The sequence below is a fragment of the Biomphalaria glabrata genome, chromosome 14 (genome assembly GCF_947242115.1).
Source record: "Biomphalaria glabrata chromosome 14, xgBioGlab47.1, whole genome shotgun sequence".
NCBI lineage: Eukaryota > Metazoa > Mollusca > Gastropoda > Planorbidae > Biomphalaria > Biomphalaria glabrata.
The window spans coordinates 33692845-33719706 of record NC_074724.1 but is presented as its reverse complement, the minus strand read 5'-3'; the positions used below and the strand labels follow the sequence as shown (position 1 = coordinate 33719706).

General features: G+C 35.5%; 1 protein-coding gene across 1 annotated transcript; it reads right to left on the bottom strand.

The window, feature by feature from the left end:
- Positions 1-118: 118 nt before the first annotated feature.
- On the bottom strand, positions 119-25644 carry LOC106051016 (leucine-rich repeat-containing protein 58-like). The gene is made up of 4 exons (XM_056010315.1): positions 25015-25644; positions 11342-11597; positions 10134-10281; positions 119-5368 (listed from the first exon to the last, which is right to left on the bottom strand). The coding sequence occupies exons 1-4, from the start codon at positions 25497-25499 to the stop codon at positions 5172-5174; spliced, it is 1086 nt and encodes a 361-aa protein (XP_055866290.1). The 5' UTR covers positions 25500-25644; the 3' UTR covers positions 119-5171.
- Positions 25645-26862: the final 1218 nt, after the last annotated feature.

The following is a 26862-nucleotide window of genomic DNA, read 5'->3' as shown; positions in this document are numbered from 1 at the left end:
TCTAGTTGCTCATAGAATATCCAATGCTTTAGGTACAAACTATGGACTCTATTTGTCAGAGCCAATATTCTTAAACGGTAATCATTTTATAAAAACTTCACTTTATACTGTGTACAGGCCTAAAGCACCAGGCTAGTAATACTATAGTGTAAGTCTGTGTAATGCATGCAATTTAATTAACAATTAATACTCCCTAAGAGAGACAATCACATAAAACAAACTGACCTGTTCAAACATACCCCATGAGGGAAGCAGAGCTGTAACTACAGACTCAGCCTGAGTTCTAATACTATCAATCCACACTAGAATAAATCTAATATCACTAAGATTGTTTCTGAAGTGTCTTAGATTTCAAAGGGCTCACCTGTTTCTTTAGAATAAAATGCTTTTTAGGTTGTTTTTTTTTTTTGTTTTTTTTAAATTAAAACTTGAACCATTTTTGTAAGATATTATATGTAAAGGTACATATCTTGCTTATGAAGACAAATACATTGGTAATAAAAAGAAAAGGTTACATTAAGTTAAGCAATGAACCAAAATAATAATGACATTACAAAACTGTCAATATAAATGTATCAAGGAAGACTTGTTTTCCTGCACATGATATTACAACTAAAAAGAAAAAAAAATTGGGAAGCATTAATACTCACAAAATAAATTAAAAAAAAAAAAGACTAAATTACTAATAGGCTAAATATATTTAAACTCAACCACTTGAACTCAAGTCACTTGGAAAACTTCTGCTATATATTAATTGTTCTATTTCAATTAGCAACACAGTAACATGGCCACATAACTGAAAAACAAATTATTTCAAACAAGTTTGTGTAAGTAAAAGTGGTGTGTCAGTGGTTATCAAATAGTATAAGCAGACACATATCAAGAAGTACGTAAGGAAAGAGAGAGTTAATGCTTCAAATTAAAACACTCTTGAAATATTAAGGGAATAGAGAGTTAGTGCTTCAAATTAAAACACTCTGGAAATATTAATCCTATTAATGTCAGATGATGCAGAATTTCGTATGCATACATTTCTTGTGTAGATCTATCACTAGAATAAGAAATGTTTAGTTCTTGTGTAGATCTACTACTGGAATGAGAAAGCTGTATTTCCTGTGTATTACTAGGATGAAAGAGCTCATTTCCAATGTAGTGAATGAAAATAGTTGAATAGAAAGCAATAGGGTGTATCCAGTTGTAGCATTGAAACCAAGTGATAAAACATAATTTAGATACACTGCTCACTTAAGTCCAATCAAAATGAACAAATAATAATGACAGAGTACCTACAAAAGAAAGAAATATTTTTTTAATACAATTTCTGATTTAAAAAAAATGTTTTTCCATATTCTTTAGAGAAGATTTATAAATATTAAAATGCCATAGGTGTAAAAAACAATAATCAAACCATATATGTAAATGTTTTTTTTTTTTAAAGTTTATTAATATAGATTCTAATAATATTCTAACAGCATTTAAATTTTTTTTTTTTTTTTTTTTAAATTAAGTGTTTTCTTGTTTAACACAAGTTTAAAGTTCTTATAGGGTTTGAATCACTGACAAATCAATAAAAACAGTGAAAGTAAAAACAAAAGAAATTACTCCCCTTCCACAAGTCCATCCATCCGCTCTATTTATATTTTGTGGTAAATACTTGAACATTGATATTTTAAATCACAACTCAACAAGGCTTATAACAATGGTTACACATTTTAAACTCACATCATAAAAATTGCCATTTGAATGTAAAGATAATCATAAATATGAGCATAAGAAAAAGAGGAATCCACTTGGAAATAAGTCTAACCTAAACATTTGAATTCAAACCTCCGCTGCCTTGTGGCTTAACAAAGGAAATGCTTCAGGAATAAACCCTGAGAAAAAAATCAGGAGACAGTGACCTTTCAGCAGCTTGCAGCACACAGTGCTACACCATTGTGGAAACTACTGATCCCATACTGTTTTGGGCATTTGCCATTCCTTTGGGCACATTGGCTGGGTGGAGAGGGGGAACTGTTTTGTGGGTGAAATGGTTCCAACCATAGCTACTGCCCAAGCTTTCATCTCTTGAATGAATGAATCTAAACATGTAGAGAATTTAATCTTTCTCTCAGGTTTTAAAAGTTTTGTCTAAATTTAATTTAGTATTGAGTGATTCAGATTTAACATTTCTAAATTGTAGTCTGTAGAGAGTGATTCAAGTTTATCAAGTCTAAACTGCAGGTACTCTAAAAGTGAGTGATTCATGTTGTAGAGAGTGATTCAAGTTTATCAAGTCTAAACTGCAGGTACTCTAAAGTGAGTGATTCATGTTGTAGAGAGTGATTCAAGTTTATCAAGTCTAAACTGCAGGTACTCTAAAGTGAGTGATTCATGTTGCCGAGAACATCATAAGAACAAATTAAGGGGCAAAACACAATTTTCACAAAGACCTATATAATTTTTGTAAGTGGAATCCTCAGACATAATACACAAGCACTCTGCCGAACATTGACAAGTCTCTTTGGTACATACAATAAACTAGAACAGAACACATGAAAAAAGGAAGATATACTATCTCTCTTATGTACACACTAGCATAGTTGAAATTGTAAATCCAGTAACAGTTTTTTCACACAAAAATTAAGCAAAAAAAAGGCCAAAACAAATTTATTTCATAGAAATAAATTGTTAGCAGCCCAAGGTACATTCTCAAATTTTACAAATAACTTATTTCCAACAAGTAAACACACAAATGCCTGGCTTCACTCAAATAATGAGCTTGTAAACTTAAAAAAAAATGCTACGAAAAATTATTTTTTAAAAATACACTTTTAAAACCATAAGTGTTGCAATTCAAAAATAAAGAAAACCTCTACAGAAATGTTTGAATACTAAAAGATATGGTATAATGCCATTAGTACATCCAAAGTGGTGGTGTGGTCACTAGTGGTGATGTGGTCAGTCAATGAACACAAAATTATCCAAAGAAACATTTCAAATAGTCAATCTGAAGTTTTCTAAATGATAAATATTTTTTGAAATGTCTTAGTTTTATAAACAGTTGACATAATGTTTGAAACTGTCTTGAACAACTGATTACAATACAATCATTGCAATGTGAAAGGGAAAGTAAGATCCATGTAGTTTGGGGGTTCATGTGGTTTGGGGATCATATGGTCAGAAACCACCAAACAAAAATGCTTTTGAAATTTATACACAAAAAAGGTGGTAAAATGAATGTTTGGTTCAATAAAAAAAAATGTCCACTTCATAACATGAGGCAAAGCCCTTTAGAATGACTTGATCATTTGAATTAAGACCAAACTAAAATGGATGTTACGCTGCGATGAGGTGGACCTCCTATTCCATTTATTGACTAGACTAAAAACATATTTATAAAACTGATTAAGGAAGCCAAACAAATCAATAGCTTCAAGTTGACAGGCGCACACTTCAAATCTTATCACAGTCTATAGAACTTGAAGATCAGTAGTTTCTAATACAAAGGCTTTGTATCTATTAGATACTTGTCTCAAAGCAGATATCCTTTTTTTTCTTCTTTGTAAAGGATAAGTGGCCAGAGCAGAACTCTATTCAAAATACAATTCAATTTAGACTAAAACAAAGTATTAACAATAGAAATACAAATTATTCCAGTTACTTGTAAATGTATACTAGCATTTGGCTTGTACAGGATAGTACTTTCTGACAGCCAGCTGGAGCAGGATAGTGGCCTGATATTTTGCTGGGACAGGATAGTGAAAAGGGAGCTACTATCAGTACAACCCTAGCTGGCATTGATCAAAACTCAGTCTAGATGTCAATTATTTTAGTATTTGATTACCCTCCTCCCCCCCCCAGCATGGTTTCTGGTGGAAGAGAAACATAGACCTCAGTTGAGAAGACTTCAATTTCAAGTCAGATCAAAGAACTAGATGAAAGAGGCACTGACCTCAGTTGAGAAGACTTCCATTTCAAGTCAGATCAAAGAACTAGATGAAAGAGACACTGACCTCAGTTGAGAAGACTTCAATTTCAAGTCAGATCAAAGAACTAGATGAAAGAGGCACTGACCTCAGTTGAGAAGACTTCAATTTCAAGTCAGATCAAAGAACTAGATGAAAGAGGCAAGACCTCAGTTGAGAAGACTTCAATTTCAAGTCAGGTCAAAGAACTTGATGAAAGAGGCACTGACAATGTCAAGAGGCAACGCCAAAGTCTTTCTAAACATTGCATCAAGGCACAAAGTAACAGTTTAAAATATTCAACCTGCCATACTCAAGAACATCATAAACTTGCACATAGGTGTCCTAGTTGAGTACCTGGCACAATTAAGGCAATGCACAAATATTCTATTCTGGACAATTTATTTATTTGTTTATATCGGTACCATGTCGGACTAGTTCTAATTGTACCACTTTTCCACAAGTACTTATTTTACAAAACTACACTTAACTTTGAATGCTGGATGGCACCACTGAATAGAGGCTCACGTTTCATGCCTGCTAGAAAATAAACTTTACGAAACTTAGTTTCATCATGCCTGATAGATCAAGGTGATGATGATACAGCATCCCAAGTCACACATTTGAATTAACCAGAGGGTCATGAAGATCATTCATTCTAATCACTTTTTTTTTCATTAAAGTCCTAAGAATTGTTAGTCTTAGATTAAACTCATAGACCGTTAAAAGAAATGATGGGGAACTGAATACATTTTAGCTCTTATAAAATGAAATGATGGTTAATTGAACATGGCTTAACCCTTATAAACTGAAATGATGGATAACTGAACACGTTTTAACCATTATAAACTGAAATGATTCATATAATTGAACATTGCTTATATGCTTATAAACTGTCAAGTCATATTAACAAACATCTCAGAAAACTTAAGTGGTACCATTGCAGACTCAAATATTTTGATTTCCTTTGAAATAAGTAGCTCACCCACTACTAGCACATCTTTTCTGTAAATAGTATTCTCTCTAGCTCAACCACTACTAGCACATCTTTTCTGTAAATAGTATTCTGTCTTTATTTAAAGCTTTGAGAATTATAGTCACAGTGGCTACATGCATCACAATCATCCGCAACAGAATGAACGGATGCTCAAATATCAAAATGTAGATTAAGGTTCACGGCAGATAAACGTATGTACACTCCACTTGAAACGCAATGCACCGAGGTCAACCCAGCAAAACTTTCCTCATTCTCTCCCTTGCTTCCCAGCCTTCATCCTGATCGTCTGTGTCTCTGTGGGACGTGACTGGCGGGGTGCCGGTGCTGCAGCTCGGGGAGCACAGGTACTGGAGCAGGGGGAGCCGGTACTTGCCACAGAAGTCCACAAACTTAATCTGTTCCACACGAGATGAAAAGTAAACACCTGGAAATTAAACAAATCAAATTTAGTTTGATAAGATTTTTTTTTAAAAATCCAATGCCAACTTGTTATAAAATATTTATATCACAATGTCAATCTTAAGATATACAATGGTTATTATGTGAATATCCTGACTTTTTGGTCATGTTGTATGTGCTACGAACTGTTGTCACAATTGTTTTGAGTTCAAACCCTGCCGCTGCCATCCACTTCTATCCAAAAGGAGGTTCAGGCTAGGATGCAATAATTTTTTTGAAGGAACATTTACAACTTGAAACAAAGTCTTTGAGTCATACAATTTGGACTCTTGACCAATGGTCAAGAATAGAAACCCTTCCCCCTACCATCCCCTGCCATCCTGTAGGGAATTTGGGTTAGGATGTAAGAATTTGAAGAAACAACAAAAACTTGTAAAACAAACTATTCCCTTGACACATTCCTCACACTTCAGAGTTCCCACAAGACCAAACACTATGGTAGGCCTCAACACTAACTTGCGACATCGCAGCCTGTGGGCAGGGGAGACAAATAGCTCATTGCCATGCTGTACGGACCTGTACCATGTATATGTACAGTGGGAGGCCCTGTGGATGAGCGGTAAAGCGCTTGGCTTTCAAAACAGGGCCCAGATCCTTATGAAGACTGATTTTCTATTCCGGGATCTCCGAGAGCCTCTAAGTTCACCCAGCTCTAATGGGTACCTGACATTAGTCGGGGAAAAAGTAAAGGCAGTTGGTCATTGTGCTGGTCACATAACATCCACATTAACCATAGGCCACAGAAACAGATGACCTTTACATCATCTGCTCTATAAACCAAAAGGTCTGAAAAGCGAACTTTACTTTACTGTTTATATGTACAGTGAGTGTGTATGCAAAGATTCACATTACTAAAAAAGTTTTACTGGTAACTCAAAAGTTCAAAAAATGTATCTAAAAAAAGGTAATCTTTTTTAAAGGGATTCAATTTTTTTTCTTTGTTAGTAAAAGGCATATATACTAATCTCTAATCAATATTAGAACATGACCTATATATTTAAAAAAAAAAGGTTTATCTGAGGTCATAAGAACAAGCCAATCAGAATGTGACAGAATTATACAGTAAGAACACTCCTTTCATCCTTGACCTATATATATATATATATATATATATATATATATATATATATATATATATATGAAGTGCAAGAGTCACACTGACATTGCCAAGAAAGGTGAAGTTGTAAGCTAAAAATGCAAAATGCCAAGAAATGAAACAAACATTACAACTCATGCCTCACAAAGACCAAACTAAGGTCTGGCTGTAAGACAAAGAGAAGAAAATCTCAGCCAGAGGAAAACATATGTTCAGGTTGACGTGAGAAATGACGTCAATACAACCTAAACAGATGTTTCAACAACCAAGCTTTCATCAATAAACTCTTAACATTAAAACACACACACACAAACTAAAAATGCACATGCACACTCACATACAAAAACATACACATATTGAAAAAAAACAAAACAAGTGAAAGATTATTATGAAAGATTATTAGAGGTTCCAATAGGACAGCCAAGCTAATTTAAGGCTCCTTATGTCTCTCAGTCTGTTCTGAACTAGCCCAACTTATTTGCATGCCACTGAACCCTGCTGAGAAATCTATTTAAAGGTTGAGTGAATGCCCCTATGAATGGCCGAATTGGACAGTAAATAGTGAACAGAAAGCTCTAAATAAGTTATTTCCACAGTTTGAACTGAGGACAATTCTGGAGGCATCAATAATTAACATATATGTATGTCATCACAAAATATTTAAGTTGAATGCGGATGAAGAATGAAAATTGAATAATGGGACAACTCAGGACAGCTCTTGTAAACCTTAACATCAACAGCAAGGAAACTGTTCTTCAATGGATTTTGGCACACATTGAATTAAAGGCAATGAAAAAGCAGACATAATGGCCAAAGATGAAAGAATGAACAAACAAATGAAAATCCCTCTCTACCCAGAAGAAATGATGAAAATAATAGGGAGTAAAATAAATGAGAATTAAACCAGCTCACATACCAATTTCAAGAAAAAAAAAGTTTATTATAAGCTATCTCGACATGACCAACCCATAATTTTTCGACTCAAAACCGGACACAACAGAATGAGACAACATATGTTCCGGAAACTTAAAGTCAGGACAAGCGAAACCTGCCCTTGTGGAGCATCACCAGAGAATGCTGACCATGTCCTTCAAAGCTGTATACTATATCAAGAGGCCTGAACAAGACTCTGGCCCCAAAACCTTCCTATAGAACACCAGAGAATGCTGACCATGTCCTTCAAAGCTGTATACTATATCAAGAGGCCTAAACAAGACTCTGGCCCCAAAACCTGCCTATAGAACAAAAACTATAAGGAGCATTGCCTGATCTGGAAACCACTGCGCAGTTCATCTCAGATATAGGATTACTGATCTGAACTCTCCGACATGTAAAATGAGAACGAAAAAGAAGAAGAAAAAAGGAAGAAGCATGAGATAATAAGAGATGAAGCACTGAAAAACAAAGTTAACTTTTTCGACAGTAGTTAGGCTGAGGTGGTCAATTGTAGTCAAACTGAATTTCCATTTGATTAAAACAATAAAAATTATCTTATTTGGGCAACTCAAAATGTTTCAAATCAGAAATACAATTTACAAATTTTTTCAATGTTCTTGAAAGGTGTTTGGCATGAGCTGCACTGGGATGAACCTTATTGGTTTATTGCTTCACTTATCAATATCTGATTCTATTGTTAAGCATTTCATGACCCCATAATGTATCCAGACAAACAAGCAACAAAGAAAGAAACAAAATAAGTTGTTTACCCTTAAATGAATTAGTTCCCCTGTCTCGAGTTCGATGCACTCAAGTGGACCAGCCACGCAGTGCAGACAGAGAGAGAGAGAGAGGGGGGGGGGGAGGGACTGTTAGCATTTTAACTAGTTTTTTTTTTATCAGATAAGAGAGAGTCCAGTGACTCTGATAGATTTGTTAAGTGTAACAAGAACAATTATTGTAAAACAAATATACAAACATAACAAGGCTTCATGTACAGAAGAAAAAAAACAATGAAAGGTGTCACTCTATCAATTAGGAACATCAACAAAACAAAATGTACACTGTGCATCCAGACAAACAAACAACAAAGAAAGTAACAAAATAAGTTGTTTACCCTTAAATGAATTAGTTCCCCTGTCTTGAGTTCGATGCACTCAAGTGGACCAGCCACGCAGTGCAGAGAGAGAGAGAGAAGGGGGGGGGGCTGTTACCATTTTTTCAAATTCAACATCTAAGGCCACAGTTTGTTTTTCTTTGGAATGTGAAATTTTCAGGATTTGGATTGGATTTTTGGGAATTTTTTTAAAAATTGAATGGACGGATCACTACTTTTGAAATACATAATCACCGATGAGACTAACTCTTTATGCCACAGTTAACTCCTTCACAAAATTTCATATGCAGTGAAAATGTAAAATGTATGTATCACATCCATCTTTAAAAGACTTCAAAAAGCCAAGTCATTAATTGCTATTTGTTAACCTGAGCTAGAAACTGAAAGGAACAAATAACTCTAAGCTTTACATTAGCCATTCTAAAGAAACTTTAACAGTTAGTTACAAAAAGTTGGGTAATGCCCCTTACGCTGTCATGACATCTCAACATGATCGCCTTATCTCTGCTGGAGAAAGCTGAGTCACGGTTGAATGTGATGGGCTCAAAATGTCGTGCTTATCTTGTCGTACATTTACACATACTCATATACACACACACACACCAGATTTTTATTGTAAAACAATTAGCTTTGATACACTTTCTATTAAATCTCAAGAGCCAATGAGTCCAATCATTGATTAGAGTCTTAGGAACATACAGCTTAATCTAAACGGAACTAAATATAAAAGTTAGAAATAAGAGTTAGCTAGAAACATATTTTTTTTCTTTTAGAAATAAGAGTTAGATAGAACATATTTTTTTTCTTTTAGAAATAAGAGTTAGCTAGAAACATATTTTTTTTCTTTTAGAAATAAGAGTTAGATAGAACATATTTTTTTTCTTTTAGAAATAAGTGTTAGCTAGAAATTTTTTTTTTCTTTTAGTAATAAGAGTTATCTAGAACAAATTTTTTTTCTTTTAGAAATAAGAGTTAGCTAGAACATATTTTTTTTTTCTATGTTTCTAATAGAAATATTTATTGAGTCTCCCAATAAAATTATAGTCGCAGCTAGTTGACGAGCACAACACTCGAGTTTAAATTAAAAAATAAAAATCTGAGAACATCAAATCATAAACTGATGAGAAAGAACTCAAATGGAACGTAGTGGAGAAAAGATAGTAGTGGAATGCGGTGGTCTAGGAACAGCGGAGGAACAAAGAAACAGGAGGACTCCATAACAAAGAAAAGCACCATCAACTACTGTCATTAGCAGAAAAATGTAGCACTTTACTCACATTTATCTGTTACATTAGATTTTTTCAGAGTTGGATAATTATTAAGTAATTAGTTAATAACATGCTCTGAACACAATGAACTGAATCAATTGTGTGTTTAGATAGAGACATAACAAATTAGAAGATATATTATTCTAAGTTAATAGTGTCTATCAGCTGTGGATTGTGTCCAAGCTGTGGTCCAATCAATGAGTCTAATTACACTGTCATCAACAAGGGAAGGGAGGATACAGGGTCAGAAAAAAGCAACACAACAAGGGCATAGCAACAGCAAAGGATGAGAGATTCAGGCCGGGATACTCACCTTTGCAATGCGGGTTGACGCAGCGCTGGGCAGAGTCCAGATAACGGATCAGACTGTAGGGTAAGTCCTCTGCAGTGTATCGGATTCTTTCTATCTTAATTATCCTGCCAGACAGCTCCATAAGAGAGGGGGGGTTGTAGACCAAATCCTTGTAGAATGGAAAACACATCAAGCATATGAATGGGTATTGTTTTTCACAATAAAAGTTTCAGTGACATTCATAGTCAAAGTAATAAAGTTCCCCTTTCAGACCATGCGATCTATAGGGCAGATCATGTAAAGATCTTCTATTTCTATGGCACATGGTTAACAAGGGAATCAAATGGTCAGCCCAATGACCAACCGCCTTTACTTATCCCAAACTAATGTCAGGTACCTATTAGAGCTTTGTGAACTCAGAGGCGCCCTAAATGTCCCAAAATTAAAGATCCCAGTCATCATCAGGATTCAAGCCCAGGACCCTCTGATTTGGAAGCCAGGTGCTTTACCACTTAGCCACTGGGCCTCCATTTACATTCATAAGTCATGCTTTTTTATTCTATGAAAAGGTAAGAAATAAAAAGTAGGATTGTTAAGAATAGTTTTGTTTTGTGAAGGAGGCATGCAGTCTTTATTGCATTGCAAATAGATCTAAATAGTTTGTTTGTAATGGAGGTGCGGTGGCTGAGTAGTTAAGCGCTTGGCTTCCAAACTACAGGCCCTGGGTTCGAACCTCTGTGAAGACCGGGATTTTCAATTCTGGGATTTTTAGGGTGCCCCTGTGTCCACCCAACACTAATGGGTACCTGACTTGAGTAGGGGACAGTAAAGGCATTTGGTCGTTGTGCTGGTCACATGACACCCTGCTCATTAACCATAGTCATAGAAGCAAATGACCTTAACATCATGTGGCCCCATAGATTGCAAGGTCTGAAAGGGAAACTTTTTTTTTTAAAGTAAATAAATGACTAAATTTTTTATTTGAATCGAATTGAATTCTTGCAAAGACTAGACACACTTCTCTTAAGGTTTAAAACATCTTGATAAAATATTCTTTCATAACTAATGAATAAATATTTAAAAAAATACTTTTCACATCTTTCAAGATAACATTGGCACATTTTTTTTTAAAACAGCTTTTGCCATTTTATAACATGTTGAACTTTCTTGAATTCAAAGTAAAGATGTTAGACTAAATTTTCCGGATGTTTTCAAAATGCAAAACTGACCTCAACGAATTTGTTGACCAGTGGATTGTTTCTCAAACTCAACTCCACAAGGTTCAAGGCCACAATCTCTGTTGGCAGTGTGGAAAGCTTGTTGTTATGCAAGCTAAGGCTGCGCAGGTTGCGTAGATTGATAAGAGTGGGCGGAAGACTCTGGAGTCGGTTGTCACACAGGACCAGGTTGGTGAGTTCACTCAGGTAGCCAACCTCAGCCGGGATCTCAACCAGCTGGTTGCCCCCAAGGTATAACACTTGAAGTCTGAAAACAATAATGATGACAAGAACGTAAGTGATCAGTTTAAAATAAAAAAATAATAATGACTGCTCAAAGGGGGCACTTTTTTGCTTCCCAATAGGCCTAATCATTAGGAAATGCATTCAGAAACTATTTATAAGCACACACTTGAGTGTACATTATCCATGAATATTATCTGCTTCTTGTGAACCTGCACTATATATGTAACTTGAATAAAATATTATACTCAGGTTTCCTTTTTTTTTTTTAAAATGAAGACTAATTGTGCAGTACAGAACTATTTTTCTCAAATTTAAATTATATTACTAAGAAAACAGCAAAAATATATACACACAAAAATCTGGCCAATTTACTTCTTAATATATATTGGGGGATTTTCACTATCAACTAAACAATATTTAGGACACTAAACTAAACTTCAATGGTGCCAACTAAATCAAATAAAAATTGAATTACAAATGGAAAAGCTTTTCAAAACTTCACTCTGCAGGGGTAACAAGTGCAAGAACAAAAAGTTTCATATTTCTATAAAAAACACCTAGCTTATCAACACTTCATTCTGTACACCAGATACACCAAAAAGCTAGCTATAAATAGTCCCCCCCCTCCCATCCCAGATGAACATCTCTAATGCCTGTGAATCTTAGACTTGAAGATAGAGATGCTTTAGCATCTAGTAGGCATAACCTATGAATTCTGAATTTCCAATAAAGAATTTCAGGATAAGGTAGAATAATGTTATAAGTAAAAAAAAAAAAAATTACAATTGTTGACCTCAGCCTTTTTAATATACAAACAAGCAAACACACACAAAACACACACAAAACAAGTGCTTGATGAATTGGGATTTTATGTACTCCTTGGTGGCAACAAATGACATTGAAAACACCCTGACTAGCCTTAATGGAGAGGAGCCAACCACTTTGTACAGATCTGATGCAACTGGTGGGAAGCATGGTCGAGAGGCCAAGTGCGCTTGAACTTGGCTTGGCGTGGCTACCTAGAAGGGGGCTCGAGGTTCGACACCTGACTCGGGCAGAATTGTGTTTACTGAGCGCCTAAAGGCAGCATGGAAAACCAACTCCTAGATACCCCCTCCCCCCACCGGTCCACAAATAAGATTGAGCATGCTATAAGCATGAAAGTAGTGCTATATAAAAGCTATAATAATAACTGTGGTTTAATGGGAGTAAGTTGTCTTCAAGGATTTTATATGTTTAAGAAAGGCATTTTTTATGGAAAAGTTCTTGCAAAGATGGTAGCTGTGTTTGAGTGATACAAGATGCTTTTATAATTATTTTATTCGGTCCCTGTCGTTGTGCAGTTGAAGCATCACCAAGCAGGAGATGGCAAAGGTAATTAGACTACTGATGGTAGCTGTATGATAAGATTGTAAGGTTAATTTGAGCCATGTTAAATGTCAATTCAACAGCCAAATGGCATGCCAGGGCTTTCAAACATCTTTCTGTAAAGAACAGTATCACACAAATAAAGAGTCCAGGTAAAGAGACTATTTGAAGACAAGATTAATGATAAGATATGAGATGTTAAACCAAAATTGATCCAAAGACCAAAGGGTATATAGCCCTTCAATTCTATTTCATCCACCTTCCCTTTAAAAATAACCCAGATTTTGTCAACCAGCTCAATGATGCCAGGTTTTCACAACATTTAAAACTAAACATGAGTCTCATGTTTTAAGTGAAAAATGACAATCAAGAAAAAAAAATGTCTGAAGAAAAAAAAAAAAAAGAAGATTAGCCCATGGCTGAAATTAACATCATTTGCCAAAACTAGAACAAGAAAATAAATAAAACAAAATAAACAAATGACGAATACCATACAGTAGACCATGTGGTTGCTTGAAGCATGGATGTAATCTGAGATTTAAAGTTCTAATAGAAAATGATTTGTAATTTATAACTTAAGTTCTATTAGGCAAATTATGACGACATCAAGGGCTCAAGCTGCTATTTTCTTCTTCCAGTAAGCCGATGCTGTCGCATGGCCGTGACAGGTTGAGTCTGTATGCAAATGAGAGATATTTGGCGGGTAATAAGATATTCCCCCCCATCACATGTGTGACAAGAACAACAACAGCGGTTATGAAAAATCATTAAGGTGACATTGTCAGTGACATTGTCAGTAGCCGCCTGCTAAATGATTTTAAAAAATAGTGCATCATCATTAAATAAATACACTTTTAGTTTAGTGCATATGTTCTTAATCAAATTATAAAAAAAAGCTAGAGCTAATGAAAAAAAAACAGAGAAAAATTCCCCTTTTAGATCTATAGGACAAGCTGAAAAGGTCATCTGTTTCTATAGCCCACGGTTAACATGAGTGTCATGTGGCCAGCACAATGACCAACAACCTTAACTCCCCCCCCCCCCCAACTAACATCAGGTATCCATTAGAATTGGGCGGACTTAGGGGCATCCTAAAAATCCCAAAGTTCAAAATCTTCATCTGGATTCAAACCTAGGTCCCTTCAGTTTGGAAGACAAATGCTTTGCCCCTCAGCCACCAGGCCTCAAACTAGCAAGAGCTACCTAAAGTAAAAGATGCAAAGTAGGACATCTAGTTCTTAGCAAAGGGAGATCCAAAACATTTTCTATTCAAAAAGAAAAATCGTACAAACATAAAACATCAGACCTACAAATGCAAAAACATTTGTATTGCAGATTTACAATGAGGTCAAAAAAGAAAAGTATGATGATGCACCAAGCAGCTATGTATGTATTTTTGCAAGACCAAGAATGGCACTAACATATATTCTTTAAAAATCTCTCTGTTAACCCAACTGAGAAGAGTAGATGACTTTGTTCACGTCTGATAAGAAAATGAGAATATAACTTAGTGTGGTTAATATATTTCATAGAAGGTTCTTCAAGAGTTCCAGCATATGAAGAAGAAATAATTAAAGGCTACCGGTATATTCATAGGCAAAATACCGAGGGGAATGGAGAAATATGGTCAACTATAAGTAGTGATCTATTCGTGTATGTTTAGATCTACTTATTAGACTACCTATGTTTGAAGAACTTTGTTTATTCCTATTGTGGTGCCCCAGCAGTCCAACAGACTTAGCGATAGGTGAAGGATATTCAAGTGAATGACGATCTTGACTTCAATGGATTCTAAATAAACAAAGAAACGAAAATCCTTGGGTCTCCTGTCTCAAGATTCTGAATGCAGAGCGATGCGGTACGAATGTTGAGCGGTAAGAATGCCCTTGTTGGATGCAAATGACGTCGTTTGAGAGGACGCCGTCTGTGTTGTTTTTATTTTGCATGTGTGTAAGTGTATTGGTGTATAAGTGTATGTGTGTTGGTGCCAAGTGTGTGTTTAAGCGGCGCCTTCGGAGGTCACTGTTTAAGTGTATCTATAAGCGTGTGTAAGCGTATGTGTGTGTATCTAAGAATGTGCATGAAATTGTATATATGTAAGTATGTTCTTTGGCAAGTGTATGGAAGTATTATCAAGTATACCGTCATTCATTTGGAGGTCCACTGTTCGCGTCCACGCACACTCACGCATTTTTTGCTATTATCAGACAATTTCGTGAATTTCTTAAGGCCCTTTTTAAAAAGCAGAACAACGCTCACATTCACCGTTAACTAGTAGATAAGTTTAATTAAAACCCTCACCAAGTCACGTTCGAAGCAAAATACTATACCCCATCTCCTTTGTTCTCTTGATCTATTCATTAGTACAAATGTACTGCGTGTTTGTACACGTTAAACTACATTATCATAGTCTGAGATTCTATCAAAGGCAAAAGACAGAGGAATGGAGAAAGGCGGTCAACAGATCCTGTGTGGTGCCAAACGGTCCAATAGACTAAGCGATAGGTGAAGGTGATTGTATTAATGAGTAAGACTGTCTTTAGCATGCGTTTTGGGGGCATATTTTAGCGCATCTATTATAATACATTGGCATTTTAAACCTAGTTAACATTATTCGCGGATTTTTTTCCTCCTCGGGATTCGCGAATTATTGGGGAGACACTGTGAGTGTGTGTGTGTGCTTATGCATGAGTATGTTACTGAATGTAAGTGTATATTTGTGTTACGTATGTGTATTTCTATGAAAGTATGTGTGTGTAAGCAGGGCCGGCCTTAGGCCTACAACTGGTGGGAAGCCTCGCACAGGAAAACATAAAAAATGAACGAAACTTGGATGATCTGTTAAATATAGATCTAGCAGAGATCTGTGTCTACTAGCCTAGTTCCAAGTCTTCACTATAACTAATGATGTATTCGTGACTGTTTAAATCTACTTGTGTTAGACTACCTATGTTAGAAGAACTTTCCTCTTTCTATCGGTGAATACAGAATAACGTTTATTTCGAGTCTGGTGCATCCAAACACAAACGAAAAATCGGAGAATGTATAGAGGTTTTATTCAATTTCGCTACGTGTCAGCATTGATTGTTTTTAGCAAGCAATAGAAATCACGTTTTTTATTATGATGGTGCTTATCTCTTTATTTCTATTTGGGGTCACCAAATTCACTTCGCCTAAGACCTCCGATTAGATAAGCCCGGCCCTGGTGTAAGCGTATGTAATCATATATGTATATATGTCATTGAAAGTGTGTGCGTGCTTGTGTCCAAGACGTAGAAAAAGGGAGAAAAAAAGAAAGTTGATTTCTTTGGATCTCAATGTTTGTGTTGTATAGTTCATTCCTTTGGTTATCGATGGAGGGCTTCAGGAGGCCAGCAACACTTCCATAAGCAACACCAAACAGGCATTCAAATCTTGGCCTTGTCTACCCTTGGATCTACCACACATCACCACTGACTGACAACTGATAACGTTGTTAATACTTTGACAGCGATGTGTGAAAACTCACCACATCACCACTGACTCATTACTGATACAGTTGTCAATACTTTGAGAGAGATGTGGAAAAACTAACATGTTTCAATTTACCGATGCAAAAAAAAAATAATGTGTATGCTATTGGACAAAAAAAAAGGGGGTAAGGGGGGGATGAAGATATTTAATTTACTTTTATAAATCAATATTTCTCCAGCTTTGATATATATGTACCTGTGGTCAATTTTTGTAGCGGCCCCGAAAAGGAAAAATCCACTATTTGTTTTTTGGCTGTCCGTCCGTCTGTCACGCCAAGTATCGTTAAGATCTAAAAATTGAATATCCCATTTCATAATATTTTAGAGCTTGCAGAGTTTAGATGCCTCTTATCTTCTGAAAGATAACTTTCAAAGTTAGACCTAAATATGTAAGCCTTTTTTTGGTTTTAGTTTTTATAAAAACACAAAATTAAAAAAAAAAACTATGTACTATTAATAGTGAACAACAACAACAAGGGTTTCGATATAAAGAAAAGGAAGTTTTTAGTTTGTTTTTTTTTTTTATAAAATTTATGCATAATTTTTTTTTATTTCTGAAAAATAAATTAGATAAATAATATTTAAACAATAAATAAAAAAAAAATAATATTACTAGGTTGACACTTGTTGACAGGAGCGAACTGGCTATATGGGCAAGCTGGTGGACTTGATGTTCTGAGACCAACTTTTAAGATGCGAACAGTCAATCTAGAATTACGGCCTATTTTGTGAGGTGGGCAGACAAAAGTGAGGGCTTGAAGACAGAAGTGAGGGCTTGAAGACTTGAACGTAGCGAGAGTATAAGACGTGGCAGCGACAACACAGTTAATGAGGGATCATCTTATGCCTTGACTTTAGATATCATTTGTTTCACTTTTCACACAAAGGGCCTTTTCTCTAAGTATTTTACTTTACTGTTTTATTAAAATCAAACAGTTTTAAATCATGCAATAAACTATTCATATAGCCAACAAGCCTGCCTTCTTGTAGAGATACAATACATTGGGTAGACCCACACAAGCATGCGTTCAGTTTTGGATACATTATCAAACTTAACAAAATGATTTAAAAGTTATACTCTTTCTCTCCGTAATTATTTTTCCACGTTTCGAAGGAATTCTTCATTTTGCTCATTACTATTTCACTCCCCTTTTATGATTGGGCTTCAATAGCTTTGTTGTTTGCTATCAGAAAATGTTGTTTTGGTATAGAATTAAAGGGAAATGCATGCTCTTTTTATATAACACAAAGTCAAGTGTATAAAATTAAACATTAACTTATTTTAATGAGATCAAAATCAACGATGGAATCGTCGATTAGGAGAGAAAGAGTTAAGAAAGTAACGAGGCCAATCATATGTGACATTTTTTGTGTGCCAGGTTGTATGGCAGTGCCAGAGCCGAGTTCAACGCCAAGTTTGCCCCTGGCTTGTTGTTCCTCTCGAGTTTGTGACAAATGTTCAGAAACTTCTGGTCATAACGTGTCTCCGACAAAGAAGGAATATTGACATTTGACCAGAGCAACACCACTAGCAGTAATACTTAGCACACAGAACTAAAACCTTACAAAAAAACACTACCTTATCAAATACTTAGACACAAAGATAAAGGCACATTTCTTATTCCACACACGAAGCGCTTGGCTTCCGAACCTCAGGTCCTGGGTTCGAATCTCGGTGAAGATGGGATTTTGAATTTCGGGATTTTTAGGGCTCCCTGAGTCCACCTAACTCTAATGTGTATCTGACTTTAGTTGGGGTAAAGTAAAAGAGTTTGGTCGTTGTGCTGACCATAATACACGCTGCTCGTTAACCGTTGGTCAAAGAAACAGATGACCTTCACGTGATCTGTCCAAGGTCTGAAAGGGGAACTTTCCATTTACTTTTTACTTTCAAACGAACGGTTAACAATGGATTCCTTACTATGCAACAATAAGTATGTACAATGATACACAATAACGTAGGGCCATACGTCATGTGACTCTGTGTCAAACACGTTCTTATCGTAATTAAATGACGTAATGCAATCATAGCGGAGGCGCAGACATAATGCACAACGGGAAACCTACATTCGCATCTGGTGATGCTCAGCTACAAAGTAAGCACTTCACAATGGGCTACTTCAAATGGGCGGTGCACATCATGCCAGTCTGCTCCACCGAGCTGCGTAGACTTTACCACACAGCGTGGTGGTCTCACGCTAATCTAGACACCGACCCGACATTGGCCTAGCATAGGATAACCGGCTTGACTAGATTCTGCCCCTAATCAGGCACACCTGACAGGGCACAAAAGCTTATATCCACCTAAAACGGCACCAAGATAAGAGTAATCCACAGCGAGCCATATAGTCTATGTTCATTTCCAGTAAACTACAGACGCGTAAATCTACTAAGTTCGTCTTGCAAGTTAGTGAACGTACTATCATGTGTGTAAGTGAAACAGAACAATGACTCTCTCACTAATATTATAATGTCAAACTTACTCAAGTACTTGACACTAGTTCTAGCCCACATACGAAACATCTTAGAACTCAAGACTAAAAACACAAAGACTTATCTCAGCTCTACCGCTAATATGTATTAATAAAGTTTCGAAACATTCCAATCCACAAGAACGCTAAAACAATTATTTTCATTGCTTTTCAATACTTAACTTTTCTTGGTTCAATATTATTTTGGATGCTAGATAATTTTAATTTTTGGGGCTAATTTTTACAAGGTTTATATCAACCATCAACAACAAACTGAAATGGAGTGAACCCTGTCAAAACCTTTACACCAAAATTCACCAACGTGTTTTCTATCTTAGAAAGCTAAGGAAATTTAACATCGACAAAACAATTAGGCCTTTTAAACTTTTTTATACAGCAACCATCAGCAGTCTAATTTACTTTGCCATCTCCTGCTGGTATGGTAATACTTCACTGGCACAAAGACTTAAACTAAACAGACTAATTAAAAAAGCATCCTATATCACTCGAACACAGCTACCATCTCTTGAAGAGCTTTTTCATGAAAGATGCCTTTCCAAAACACTCACCATTCTTAAAGATAACCTGCACCCATTAAACCACTGTTACATCAGATCTGAACGAAGTGGTCGTCTCCATTCCATTAGGACTAAAACAGAAAGATTTAAAAACTCCTTTATCCCACTGTCGGTCAGAGTGTTACAACATCGGCTGTCGTCATCGAGAAGTACATAGAAGTCTAATTCATAAAGCGCTGGTTGTGAGTGTGTATGTGTTTTTATCGTGTGTGAATGTTGTTCGTATGTGCATCTATGTTGTTGTTGTACATTAGTTACCTTGAGGTTGTCAATTGTAGTCAAACTGACTTTCCATTTGATTGGATCAATATAAATTAATTTATCTTAACTCACTCTATATGGTAAAAAGTTTGTACACATTATTTCTCCCACGCCCAATTTTGGTTCAAGCAGAAATTGTGCACAATTATTTCTTTTACCTGACGACACAAGAATCAATTTAAAAAAAATAATTAATTAATAATCAACTATTGGTAATTAAGTATTTTGTTTGGTATCTTGAACAAGGGAAAGAAATCGAACTTGACAGATGTGGTGGTATAAATTGAATTAGTCCCCTTGAGCCCTAAATAAACATTTTTATTCTGCATTTAAAAACAAAACGATCATGTAAACATTCACCAAGATACCCCCTTCTTCCCTCCCCCTTTTCACAACTGGTCCAGACATGTGATAGGATCATAGCGCGTTGAGAAAGCTAAAAGCTAAACAAAAACAATGGACCTCATTCACCAATCGTAAACAAACAACATTAAGCCACGTGATAATATTGATAAAATAATGGAAAAAAAAACGTATCACGTGACAGCCTTTACGGATTACGTAATTTGAATAGAAGAGATAGAGAATCGCGTGGCTAAATGTTGTTTGTTTACGATTGGTGAATCAGGTCCATTCTTTAAAATATTTCTAATCACACAAATGTGTTATGTCTAGAACCATTGTCCATAAAATTACATGACTGATCCAAACTAATTGATACAATTACACTTTATATAAGCTTTGATTTGTTGTTGTTGTTGTTTTTTTTAAAGTATTTTAAAATATTTTTCTTGTTCCTTTATATAATGTTCTTTTATTTTCTACATGCTGCTATTTGTTCCACATTGTTTCGTTCACCTAGTTTTTGTTTTTGTTGAATGTTCTTTTGCTTGTGTGTTATTAAGTGTATTTTATTGCTAAATATTTGCTTGTTTATGTAAGATTTTTTTTCTTGCTAAATGTTTGTTAAATTTGTTTGTTTGCTAAAGTATGATACATTTTATTTTGTTTGCTAAATGTTTGTTTGTTGAATTTTATTTTGGTTGCTAAAAATTACTATTTGTATTATCATTATTTAATGTTTGTATCATGTGTGTTGCTGTTTTTGTTAAATGTTTATTCGTTTGTATGACTACATTGTTGTTTATGAAACATGTTTTTGTTCTGCACTGTAATGTGTGATAAACAAGTGTCCCTCTTATAAATAACAACCACGCACGTTCGATCTTATACGAAACTTTAAGATCACACCGACCTAACAAGCCCAAGTCTGCCCCAGGCTGGAGAATGTAGCCACAAGATGGACATGCCCGATTTCTTCTGGACTGTTTGCGTTCAAATACCGCCTGATGACACGTAGACCATAACACATGCCCCCCCCCCCTCTTCTGCTGCTGCTAACAATAACAATATAGTCCGTAGGTGTGTTATCTGGACGGGGATTTTTTAAGTGTGCCAAGGTCGCTGAGGCAGAAGATATGGGTTGATGAACCAGACAAGTTGATAGGAGTTAAATGAACCCACATACGTTTCAAACCAGTTAGGCTCACAGACTAAACCAAACAGCTAACGAGGTTCTCAAACCAGGAGTTCTCCACCAGCAGTTGAGCAGTAGAAAATTGATCCTCACTTTTGATATGGATACACAAGACAGTACCAACACTTAATTTGCTTTTAAAAGCAAATGATCTTTGCTGCTAGGTGGCATAAAAAGCTTCAATTCTCGATGTGGACCGTGATTTTTATGAGATCGAGAATGGACAACAGAGTTGTGTTTGCCAGGCGCAGCATGGAAACCTTCCTGATCCCCTTTACCCCATTAAGTCCACACAAGAGATTGGACCCAGAGAAAGACAAAAGCAATTTAAAAACATGGTTTAAAAAAAACTAAAGCAAGCCGTGTCATGCGCTGAGACATTTATCACTTGTCTTTGGTAATGGTAAAAAAATGACAATATCATTTTAGATATGACAGTGCCAATTTGTTTTCAACTGCAAATTAAAAAGCATTTTACTGGAAGCATATTGTTGGTTTCTTTCTTCATTGTGTTACAAGTATCATTAACGCATGAATACAAGTTTTAAAGGCAACAGTTGAATTTGTCTGTATCTTTCCTTAAAAAGGAGGCACAGTGGCTAAGCGGTAAAGCAATAGGCTTCCGAGCTGGAGGTCCGAAAGTTCGAATCCTGGTGAAGACTGGGATTTTTAATATCGGGATCTCTGGACGCCTCTGAGTCCACCCAGCTCTAATGGGTACCTGACATTAGTTGGGGAAAAATAAAGGCAGTTCGTCGTTGTGCTGCCCACATGACAGCCCTGTTAACCGTTAGCCACAGAAACAGATGACCTTTACATCATCAGCCCTATAGATCGCAAGGTCTGAAAAGGGTAACTTTACTTTATTTACTTCCTTAAAAAATATATATAAATATGTTTAAAAAAAAATTCAGATTGTCTTCATACTGCTATGGACATAGTTTATTCAAAGTAATGCTAAACAAAAGCTTGCAGGTGCAGTAACAGCTTGACTACAACAGCAGACATGTATTTGCATAAAAGGAACGAAAAGGTCACCTACATGTATGCTGTTACCTAAAGGAAAACTGATGGTCCTCAAAACCAGAGGTAAAGAACCAGAAAAAAAAATTGCAATCTCATGTAATTTGTAAAAAAAAAAATGTTATAAATATCTTTGCAGCCCTCTCTCCATCCAGGATTACTAAAATGAGAATATCTTTCCCCTCCAATTAATGAAAAGACATGTCTGCTAATTCTGCTATACAGTCCCACACCATACACACATTCTTCCCCAATGGATCTGCCATTTCTTATTGTTCTCCCCCCTCCTCCATTAAGCTTATTATGGCTAAGCACTAGAAATAATTAAATATACTCCTGCTAACTAACCTTTGACCAAAATCTACCTACAGAATAAGTAGTGAACACACGCAAAAAGACAGTTAGTTCCGCTACTTTTCCACTTAGCTTTTACCAACACCCTTTTTTACTGATCCAAACTCAACATTAAATGTTACAATTTGTTTTAAAATATTGCTAAATATTTTAAGGCTTGCAAATAACAAGTGGTAGAGTCTACAAAAAAAAATTCTTTATAACAATGGGAAACAGGTATTCCTATTTTATAATTATTCTTTACACGACTGCTTTCCCTCTCTTTCTACATTCTACTATTAACATGAAAGTCTCAAATGAAATCTGCTTTTCAATAACATGCTGGTGAGATGTTGCTGGTTACTATTTTGTGGCGCACGTTCAAATACTTAAAATTGTAGATGATACAACAAACCATAACACAACAGATTAAGTGAAAACTGCCTAGTTATCAATATAACTATTTATTTCAAAAGATGGGCCTGTTCCAACATTGCTAAACCTAAAAAACATAACTTATCCTTTTATCTGAGCAATACTGAAGTGGGTCTCTTGTCCGTTAATCTGTCTCTAGCTATTTCCATTCAAAGTTTTTAATGTACAGTTACGTCTCTAAAGAAAAATCCCAATTAGTCCCAACTTTTACGCGTCCAACTATAAAGTCATTACAATGCTTAGCACTGTCAAAGCCAAAAAAGTTTAAATAATATATTCATATTATGTTAAAAAACACAGTCCTACATGTTGCAGGGTGGGGTGAAAAAGGAAACAAGGAAAACAAATATATGAAATGATGTACAGGTGGATCAAGGACAAGGCTTTCACACATTCCCTAAAAGCAAAGAATTGGAAGATTTTGGTTGCATGAAAAAGTTCAGCTAAAGTGCTACTCATCCTCACTTTGACAAACTGCAGCTAAATTTTACTCAGAATGGATTAGTGTTATATATATATGTATCTATGCTTTTACCAACATAGTTACAACTTTGATAGCCCATTGACAGCAAAAGCTATTTACAGTGTAAACAGCTCATACAATGTGTTTGCAAAAAATAAAGGTTATTGATGAAATGCCTTTTAAATATGAGCGATTGTATAACTTCAATGGTTATGGAGAAAGGAACAATTTATGCATTCTCGAATGTTTGCAATTTTATTTTCAAGCCATGACCTTTATATGACCCAGAAGGTCCTTGCAGCAGAAAGGGTTTAAGTGATTAGGAAAACTAGAACATCTGTTTGTTCTTTTTTTTTTTTTTAACCAAGGAAAATTTTTAAAAAATACACAACAGTATTTATATTAAAAAAAAACAAAAAAACAATACAAACCAGTGGGATCCAACATTTTATAATCATGGACTTAACTTACAAACTTGAACAATGTAGCCTAAGTTGTAAAAAAAAACAACCTTCAACATGGGCAAACACAATTCCATGGGGTAAGATTTTGCCAATATTTGAAAACATTGTCCATACAAAATTTGTACCCGTAAAATCACGCCAGGGGGTGCATTTTGCACTAAGATTTATATTGATATATATAGAGAGAGATAGATGTATCTACATTTAGTGCAAGAAATTTTAAATATCGCTTTGTACGTTACACTAGTAGGTTGTTATGTATTTGGGGTATACTACAATCAGTAAAGCAGCCACATATTTTCTCCACTACTTTTGTATATATTCATGTACTACTAATGTGAAATCCTACACATCACAGAAAACAGTCTCCATGCCATAGAACAAAAAGGATTACAACTACAATGGGTTGGACATGTTGGACTTCCTACATGACTCATTTGTGGGGAAATGTGCAATGAAAGGTGTTCCAGAGGGGGTCAACTTAAGAGATATAAAAATACTTTCAAGAAATCAAATGTGAACGTGACAACCATTTTGGTGTTCAAGGTTATGAGGCAAACAGAGTAGCCGACAGCAAAGAAAAGGGACTCACCAAAAAACTTAGAACAAAATTAGAAAACAATGAACTAGGCCCTACTATTCTTGTCTTACTGTAATCAACTTTTCAAAATGAAGATTGGCTTTCAAATATATCTTCGAATTCATTGAAAACAACGAAGAGAGTTCATAATTTATAATTCTTATACAATATACTAATAACAGATAATAATAAATATATCTTTGGATCAAACTTTTATAGTCTAAATCTATTCTAGAATTCCTAAATTAGATTCTAGATCTTCATAGAATTATAAATAAAATATCTTAGTGAAACATTCTTTTAAATTATTGGGAATACTGATTGACTTATTAGAATTTTATCTCTTGAGCCTCTTGAGGAAAAAGTTAAAACATAAGTTAAATAAGTATTAAAAAGTTAATATAAAAGGCCTACCTTGTTAAATGTTTGATAGTGTTAGGTAGCTCTTTAATATTATTTCCTCCACAATGAAGTACCTGTAGTTTATCCAATTCTGTAAATTGAGGTGGAAATAGTTCAATATTGTTGCCACTCACATTTATAACTTCCAGCATTTTTAGGGATCCGAAATTTTTGGGAAAAGAATCGGTGGTTAATTTGTTGTTTTTAGCAATAAGAGTTCTTAGTTTTGTGAGCTGACAAATCTCATCGCAAATAAATGTCATATTGTTGGAAGAAATGTCGAGAACTATTAATTTTTTGAAAAGTCCAATACAACTCGGTAGACTAGTAATATCATTGTTGTCAAGTTGAAGAGAATGGAGAACCGCTGAGCGCTGTAAAATACACTCGGGCACTGTATTTAGATTTCCGTAAGATAAATCCTCAAGATGTTCTCGTGAGTATTCTGTATCCGAAGCTGCTGAAGAATACGAACTATAATCATAAAGGGCTGCCATTGCTGTTTTGGTTAACTAAAACTTACAAGTATTTATATCTAGATTCTTGATCGAGATCTCAGTCTGGTCCTAGCGACTGTTGTGTAAAGTAACTTTCGCTATGAATCCATTTTCGTTTTAGAAGGACTAGGTCAAGTGGGCCAACTCATTATAATACAGTCTATTTTATTGGTCGAAAATACGGGCAAGGCTATAATAAAATAACACCGATTTTCATTGGTTGTCCAGAATCTGCCCCTTTTTTCTATTAATAGCCTTACCGCACAGATCACTCAAAGAAAGTGTTTCTGCGCGTGATAGAATTTTTTTTTAAACTTCAAGAAACAAAGCGGTGTGATCAATGTTTGGAAATTAAAACTTCATTACTTTAAGAAGGAAAATTATTATTTTTAACAAGAGAAAACATTTTTCATGTCCAAACTAGACAATTTTCTTCCCTGATCTTGTTACAGCGGGAAAGACTTTTTTCTTTTTACAAACACAGTCGAGCCTTTGATTTAAGAGTCTAGTGATAAACTCTAGTGACAAGTCTAGTCCTTAGTTTTGCTTGTTCTTCTTTACTGCTATCCTTTTCAGACGACACACCTCTCAGTGTCGCTCCAGGTGCCTGCATATCAAGTGTTAGACAGGTCAAAGGGTGTGCGCCTCTTTTCCATAACTCCAGGCTCTATTTCCTTTTTGTTACTTCATGCGGGTGTAAAAGCTTCTATCAACGGTGTGCTCTTATCCAATGTTGAATAGTGTGCTGGTGCAGGGCAGCATTCTCATCTGTCCCTTGATTTCGTCGTCGGGGTGCTGCGACAGTGCGTGTAACCAAATATCTCCCCGCATTTTTGTTTTCGGTCAGCAGATGATTTTAGCAGGATATCAAGAGAGCTTATCGAAGCCGGCCCAATCTTTTACGTTGTCCAACCAGCTTTTCTTTGGACGATCCTTTCTTCGCGCTCCCTCCCCTGTATCTTGAAGGGTGACTTTTGATACGTCTTACATTCTCTACACCGCTACTTTATCTTGAATGGTTATCTCTTTATCAGTATTTGATAAACAACAAATAGTTGGTAATGTCGGTTTCTTTAAATAAATGTTTGCATTGTAGAGCCGAAACCAACAGGATGTGTAGGAATCGATAGATAAATATTCTGTTTACGTCATAGTGCCTACAGTCATATACTGTATATATGACTGCCTTGGAAAGCAGGATAGCGTAACAGAGGTGCCTCCTGTAAGCGTTATAAAGATCAACTCAGCCTTGATACCCTGTCACTGGCGTAGAGGAAATTAGCTGGCAGCAGCTAGATGGCCTCTGAGAGAGATAGTTGGAGAGCTCTCACAAAGGCTGCTGGACAAACATTTGAGACTCAAA